This window comes from Rhea americana, unplaced genomic scaffold (genome assembly GCF_003343005.1).
Source record: "Rhea americana isolate MKP2758 unplaced genomic scaffold, rheAme1 scaffold_91, whole genome shotgun sequence".
Classification (NCBI taxonomy): domain Eukaryota; kingdom Metazoa; phylum Chordata; class Aves; order Rheiformes; family Rheidae; genus Rhea; species Rhea americana.
Window position 1 is genome coordinate 1,635,121 of NW_028187100.1, and position 8,019 is coordinate 1,643,139.

The following is an 8,019-nucleotide window of genomic DNA, read 5'->3' on the forward strand; positions in this document are numbered from 1 at the left end:
CGGGTCCCGCGTGCTTCTCGCGGCGCTCCGAGCACCGGCACCGGCCGGGAGAAGCCGGTGTTAAACCCAGCTAGCTTTGTTGGGGACAACCCCTTCCTCCTTTTTTATATTGAAAAGTAAGCTGGAGGACGCGATGTTTGTGATGCCGGACAATTAGCAAAAGCAGCAGGGGATGCTTGCCAATAAACACCGAGATTTAAGGTTAAGCAGCATTAATCTTAATTAATTAATCTGCATTAATCGTTTCAGGAATTCAGCTATTTACAAAAGCTTTTAAAGAGCAAACAAATAAGAGAAGGGGGGGGGAGAGAGATAGGAAAGGAGCCCGGCTGCCCTTACCTTCACATTGTTTCCCTTCGCCTTTATAACCCGGTTTGCAGATGCATTTGTAGGATTTCGGTGTGTTCTGGCAAATTGCATCAATGTGACAGTCATCTGTAGCTTCTGCGCACTCGTCGACATCTGGAATCACAGAATGAACCCCAGGGGAGAGAGATAAGAAGGGAGACCTGAGCTGCAAGCTCCCTTTGAAGAAGCTGCTGGCTTGTCTACCTTTTGAGTGTCATCCTGGACGTGGGGACATCCAAGGTTAAACAATTGAACAAACCAATGCGTTATGCTCTCCTTAAACCATTTATAAATCCTGCTTTCCCTCCACAAAGCTAGACGAGCTCAGCCCCACGTTTCTGTATTAGAAAATCAGTACACATTAGAAATTAGCGTCTGCTGTACAGATCTAGCGCTGGAGACCCACACCCATTTGTTAGTCAAAACATGAGAGTGTTTAAAGGAACCAGAACAGGAGAATAAAAGCCTATTTGCATGCTTCTAGCAAAGAGATCTTCTTAATTTATAAAGACAGACACTAGTTTAAACAAACTCGGCTGGCAGGGGAATGAGAAAAAGAAATATTTGAACAGGAAAACCGCATTAATCCTTTTTTATTAAGAGGCACAAAAAAAATAAATAGAAGACCATATGAAACTCGATAAGTTAGTGGGGAGAAAAGCAACCTGCAATAACATCATCTACATAGACTAAAACCCATTCAGAACGAAAAGGTCCTAGCAGCCTTCCCGGCCACTGCTCGTCAGGGTGCTTTACTGATGTGCCGGACGCTGAAAGGAGGAGCCCCGACCGCTCTTGTTTTCCGTGTAGGAAACCCTTACAGACATTTCAGTGATGGGCATTCGTTTTCTCCCCCGGATTTAAAGAGAATGGGGGAGGGAGGAGAAGATGAGAGCGAGTCGAGATTTGGTAGTCGTGGGAATGTTAATGAAGTGAACATGGAAAGAAAAGCTCCGACCTATTCACGGATGGGGTGTGCTGTTAACATGGGAACATTAGAAGYCCTGCCTAACCTTCCCTTCGCCCCTCCCGCATCTGCCGTCGTTCCCTACGGCTGCGGCGGGGCCGCGGCGCGGGGAAGGGCGATGCTGCCGCCGCCGGAGCCCGGCGGTGCGCGGGGACACTGGCCGTCGGGCCGGGCCGGGCCGCCGCGGCCGTCGGCCGCCGTCGTCGTGTTCCTAATACCCTTTGAATGGTTTTCCTCGTCCTTCATGCGACAGGCACATCTAGGGCTCCCAGGCGGAGGGAGTACGCAGGGGAGCTCTCTGCCCAGGAGAGGTGGGTTACCAGCCGGGGAACAGCTAATAGAGCTGCACAGAGCACAGCTTCACGTTTATTTTTATAAAGTATTACGGAGAGAGGGGTGCTGCAGAGGGAGGGGCCATTCAGCGAAAGACATATGCGGTTGGTTTCATGCCAATTAGATTAACAGATCCTCAAAAAAGGTGCAGTAAAGTGAAAACAGTTTTATTGTTAGCTTGAGATCCTTACGCTAATTGTTTCAGAAGTGCTCACTCAGCCATCTCCAGTGATAAAACAAGGATCCTTCAAAGTCACCGAGGACAGGAGGGGGCTATTTAGAGAGAGGAGGATAATCAGATATTGTGGGAAGGCACACACAACAGACAACTTTGCTGAGAGGTGCAGACCAAGACAGCCCCGCGGGTGCACCTTCAGTCTCCTAGCAAGAGAACTGCATGGACTCGTTAGTATTATTATTTTTTTTTTTTTAAGAAAGAGAGGAAAAGTTTTCCCCTCCCAAACGCTGAGCATTGTGTCTTCTGGAGAAACGCACTGCTGCTGTGATCTGTCTCCTTCTTTCTTGTCCATTCGTTTATTTTAGCCGCCAAGACGGTTCAGATCTAGCTGTGATTTACGTGAACCTTAGGGGGTCCGAGGGTGTTGCTCAGATCAGACACAGATTCAGTCAAGCACAAAAAGAAAAGAAGACGATTTTTTTAAAGCGCTTTGGTTCATACTTTTGACTCATTAAACCGGCACCCATCTCCCATCAAGATCAGCAAAAGTGACAGCTGGACTCTTTATAATGCCGTCAAAAATTCAAACTGCATTGAGCCAAGGGGGACATTTCACAGCAACCAGAAGATGCCTGGGAGTCAGGCGTGAATGCCAATGAGTCAAATGAAAAGGGCAAAACCAAATATGAGCCCTCGTTCTGCTCCACATCCCATGTTGCATTTCTTGGACTTTAAGAACTTTTACACCGACTTTGTTCATTTTGTTGCATTTAAGCTCTGTGAAGAAGGGATTCCTCCCCCCCMCACACACACACCCACTTCACCTTAAAGGATTTCTTTTAGTACAACTTCAGAGACTGCACACACATCTTTAAAAAATTACTTTTGGCTTACAACATTCCTAAGTAGAAGTGTGCTTTTTTTTTAATATCAGAGCAAAGCCTTAATATCATAACTGTTACTAAACAGACATAAGCGAGGCTATGAAGAAATACCAGGTTTTTGGATTAACGAGCGGACAGGGAAAGCCTGAGAAGATGTAACAGCCAGCATTTCTTCCCGGGAGTCTCCAGCATCCAACACAGATTCATCTCGTAAGCACTTAAGGAAAGTAACTTTTCCTTCCCAATCCCCCGTACCCCTCCCCACAGACGTTCCCTGGCTCTAGCAGTCATACATACGAGAAAACGCCTCCCAAGCACAACTTCCAACACCTCCTGCCACACTAGCAGCACGACGTGACACCTCCCGCCCCCCAACACCTTAAATGAGGCAGAAGCGGGAGGACAAGCACGGTGCCGTGGAGACTCCGCGCAACCCAAGCCTGGGGGCAGGCGGAACCGCGGCGAAGCTCCCTCTTACCTGCGCCCCCGCTGCCTCCCGCAAACCTGCCGGCCCAGGCGAGAGCGAAAAGCAAACAGCAGCGCCGCGAAAAGCAAACAGTGCCCATGATAATGATGCGGTCCCGGCCCCGGGTGCCCGTCTGCGATAAGGGACGCGCTCGGGGCCGGCCGCGCGGAGCCGCCGGCGCTGACGCCCTGACAGCGCCCCGCTGATTCGCCGCGACTCCCGCGGCGGGGGCGGCGCCGGCCGCCGGGGCGGGCCGGGCCGGGGCGGGCCGCCCCGGCTGCCCCTCGGCCAGCCCCCGCCCTCGCCCCGCCGGCCGGCCCCTGCGCCCCCGTCGCCGGGGGAGGGGAAGGGGGGGCGCGGCGGGGCGGTTGCGCTGTGCTTAGCGGTGCGAAGTCTTCGCCCCCCGCACCACCACCCCCCGCCCCCACAACACGCACGCCCCCTTCTCTACCTCTCGCCTCTCCCGGCAGGTAGGAAGCCCGGGAAGAGCCGCTGGGGCCGTTAGCCGCGCGCTTTGCTTCCTGAAGCTGCGCGAGCGGGCTGCGTTGCGCCCCTCAGGGGCCGGGCGCGCGGGGCGACCGTTACCCCTCCCCCACGCGGCACGCGCACCCCGCGGGCGCCGGGGCCCCCGCCAGCTCCTGCGGGGCGCTGCCCGTGCCCCTCGCGGGGTGCCGCGGGCTTTGAAGACGGAGTCCGGCAAACCCAGCCGCCGATCTCCTTGACAACCGCTAAGAGGGATTGCCCCCACCCCCCCAACCCGGGCTCAGACTAAAAGAAAACTTTCTTTCTTTTCTTTTCTTTTTTTTCCCCGTCCCCTTTGCCTCCCTCTCAGCGTCGTCTACCTCCTGGCGCTGACTTTTCCACTTGCCTCGGGTCATTACCATTAATACTAGCCACCAGCTTTCCATAATGTTTTAAGGGATTTCTAGGGCTTTGCTACAGAAAGTGAGAAGGGCTCAGGCGCTTTCCCCTGTCYGTCCTGGCCCGTCTTGCCCCCTCTCCCCCCGGCCCTCTTGAGCCTCTCACCACATGGGGAGATGCCACCGCTTTTCCACATGCCCAGGTGACCCCYGGGCATCGTGGGGCCTGGCCCGGCCCTGGCGCTCATGTCCCYCACGGGGCTCCGAGCACAGACGAGAGGTTTCCCCCAAATACTGAGAGAAACCCTAACTGACAGGGCCGATAYGCTGGTTTGGATCACAAGCTTCAGGATCACCAGCACAGCAAATGAGATAGCCTTCCTTTTAAACCTCAGCACAGGAAATTCACCTCTTAAAGGGCAATGTGAATCTGAAATCTTCCAGACTGATGCTCTTCAAAGCTGCAATGATCTGCAGACATCCCCTTGCTGACTTTGCACCACTGTTCATTTTATACTTTTGTTTCTTTCGCTGAGCCCTCCTTACTGAACTACTTTGMTACTCTGAGGTTCTCTATTTTTAACTCCTTGTCATCCCCAAGCTCGAGTCCCTGTTGCTTGTAASCACCACTTGTCATCTGGATAATAAAGTTTTTGTGATAACTTTAGATGCCTCTTTTTTTTTTTCCAAGCTCCTTACACATTTCAGTACAACATACTTGCCCAGAATGCAGCAGCATTAAGCAYCTTAAAGCCATAAGATATTGGAGAGAAATGAAAGAAACATTGCTCAGCCTGGGTTCTTCATTAGTCAAATTATGTACCACTTCCTCCTCCTCAAAATTCTGAAATTGTGAAATAATTAGTGCATGGCATAAAAGCTGTTTGCTTTCTGAATGTTTACACCTCTGCTTTGGGCATTCCTGTCCTTAATCCTGTAGGGCTAGGGCAATGGTATTATTATTTTAATTCTGCTCTCTTATTTTTGTGTTAATACACCGAGGTGCAGTTGTAAATTCCATGCTCAAGTCTTTCCATGGATACACAGAGTTTCTTCCATGTAGGTCCCCATAGGGATTACCTGGTACCTTAGAGCTCCACCTAGTGAGCTCTACAGCATGCTGTAACAGAATTACATTCATCCTATTAGTAATTATATGGGCTTTAACTCTTTAACATCAGATTCTGAGCAGATTCTGAGCCTCCTGAGAAGACCTCTTATTTTCAAAGACATTGTAAGTACGAGTTTTGCCAAGATAGAAAAAAAAAGCTATTTAAAATGCAAAGCCTCCTTTATTAATATCCTTGCTTTTTTATGTTCTGTAATCAGAACCTTATCATTGGCCTTATCTTTCCATTTCACAAAATCACACTACTTAATTGGGATAAATTGTGAAAAAAAAGACTTTCCATGAAAGATTTTATTAGAAATAAATCTAAACCTGAACCACTTCAACTTTTTTTTTTTTTTTGAAGTCACAGGGTGATAAAGGTTTGCTAAAACAACAAAATAATCCAATCGCTGTGATGACTTGCTCAAAAAGACTTGCATGCATCCAAAGTAAGTTAAGTGCACAGGTTAAGTTACTCTTATCAACTTACTATTTTTTTCCCTGATTCTGTACATTTACAATCTGTGCAGTACTAACACTGCCTGTACGGCTCTTAGAAAATGGAGCCACAATGATCCAAATTTCAGACCAGTCCTATATTCCCTGTATATTCTGAGAGTAGCATGCAATCAAGAACTAAGGATCCTTTATATTGCGTGCCCATCTTCTAGCAAACTTGTTTTTAAATCAAAATCAATGGAGGAAATACAATGGTACAGTGTTTATCAGAAGAGGATCTGAATCTTAAATGGGGATTCACCACATAAAATAAGGACTGTGATCTACAGTGTAAGGCTGAGCATTTTATAGAAWCACAGAACAACTGAGGTTGGAAGGGACCTCTGTATATCATCTAGTACAACTGCTCTGCTCAAGCAGGGTCAACTAGAGCACATTGTACAGGATCGYATCCAAGTGGGCTTTGAATATTTTCAAGGAAAKAGATTGCACAACCCTTTTCAGGAGGGTATTTCTAGCAGTTTTCCCTGCTAAAGGCCACATCTTAGAAAGGGGATCCTTGTGGACTGCCACCCTTTCCACTTGCAATTATGGTTCTGTGCTTGTTTATAATCACATAACATCACTCTGTGGGTTGTATAGATTCYTCTATGGCAAATTTAATGTTAGAAATAATTACTATGTAGCTTCTTCTACCAAGGAAGCTAAGACGAGCCAGTCTCATATGACCATAGATCTGCTCTATATTACCTGTATCATCAAGAACTACCTGTATCAAAAGGAGACCCTTAGCCTGGGGACCATTTCTTAAAGCTCTCCACCAGTGCTCATGAGCTCTGTCTAAACAACCTTCAGCAGTCAGCAGCAACAGTTTGCGCGTTAATGGATTACACAGGATACTGATGTTTTTCCACACCAACTTCTTTAAAGCTTTTCAGGACTATTCCATTCAAAAAGAGAAGAAGTTTTATTAGGGCCCATCTCTTTACAGAGTACGAACTCCATGAACACTTTCTGTGGTACTGGGAAGGCCAAGGGCACAAATAGAAGTGTGGCTGTTAAACGGYGGCCTCACCTCCAAAACACCTTGAACCACAGACATTCACCATCCCCCCCCCCCCCCAAAAAAAAAGAGAGGGTAGGACAGCATTTGCAAAATTACTTGTTTTCCCAGTTTGCTATTTATGTACACCCACGTGTCACGTTCAATGCTTTCTCAGAGGCAACACAAGCTAGACAGCAGGGCTAGGAACTGGAACAGTCACTGACAAGCTGTGTGAACTTGGGCAAATCACTTTACCTCTCTGTGGTTATATTTCTCTTTTTTTCCTCTTGTMCATCTTGCCTATTTACAGGGCAAGCCCTTTGCAGCAGGGTCTGTCTTTCGCTGTATTTATAGTGAAATAGGGTCCAGGCCTCAACTGAACTTCCTTAGGTACTGTTCTAGAAAAAATAACACACCAAACTTTTTGTTAGGAAAAAACAAACAATGTGAAACTAAGTCTTCATAATGATATGGACTATTTTCCATTTCTACATGTAGTAGGACTCAGAGCAAACTTTTGAAACTAGAGGTAGAGGATACACATAGCACCACATGCACAATGCCATGTTTTTCCTTTCCAGGAAAAAGTGTCTGAATTTCCCAGAAGTTACATAGAAGCATATATCTGAAATATTTCAATGATTTGTCCCTGTGCAGATTTTTGTCCCTGGGAAATATGGCTATTCAGACCAAACATTTATGTAAATCCATGCCAAACCTTGAAAATATCATCAACACATACTGGAGGACACATATTCCCCTATTTCAAGTGCAATATTAACTTCCTCCAGCACACACCACCTGTTTCAGCTAACTGGCCCTCCCCCTTCACTGCCAGGGTGCCAAGAAAGACTAAACCTCATACAGGAACATTTTTCTTAAATATTTAAATCTTTTAACAAGAATGGATAACAACATGCCTTATTGAACATTGCATATTTACAAATTAACAAGCTTCTTTCCCTCTTGATTATTGTGTGAACAACTTTTTCATTCATAAAAATGCTTTAGCAACTAGAGAGAAAAAAAAAGAGTTATCAGAGCAAAGGAGATTTTTTTTTGCTTAGATTGTAACCACCAAGATGGAAAGATGATAATATACCACTGTCACCACAAGGACTAGAGTATATCCTCTATTACTAGTACTCCAGGCTAGTGAAAGGCATGTTTTGCCAAGATGAAGGTTAGAGATCAAAAAGGTGAATGAAAACTGGATGCATAGACAGCTAGGTAGGACTTCATGACCTATATTAAGCAGGAGACTGATCACAGCAGTCTCCCTTAAAAGAAAGAAGAGACACCTATAAAAGCTGTGAGAAGAACAGCACAGAAGAACATTGTACGCAGTCTGCTGTGACGTTCCAGCAG

At 47.0% G+C, this 8,019-nt stretch overlaps 1 protein-coding gene across 4 annotated transcripts in view; it reads right to left on the reverse strand.

Moving 5' to 3' along the window:
* The window catches only part of SCUBE1 (signal peptide, CUB domain and EGF like domain containing 1), a 216,950-nt gene extending 213,564 nt beyond the window's left edge, over nt 1-3,386 (reverse strand). For 3 of the 4 annotated variants that reach the window (XM_085324448.1, XM_085324447.1, XM_085324446.1), the window contains exons 1-2: nt 3,189-3,306; nt 340-462 (exon numbers count right to left, since the gene is read on the reverse strand). In XM_085324448.1, coding sequence (XP_085180574.1) covers nt 340-462; nt 3,189-3,276 — 211 coding nt within the window. In that variant the 5' untranslated portion in view covers nt 3,277-3,306. Of the gene's footprint in view, nt 1-339; nt 463-3,188 lie in introns of all 4 variants that reach the window. The other variant, XM_085324449.1, reaches the window with a different exon arrangement.
* Between the last annotated feature and the right edge of the window lie 4,633 nt (nt 3,387-8,019).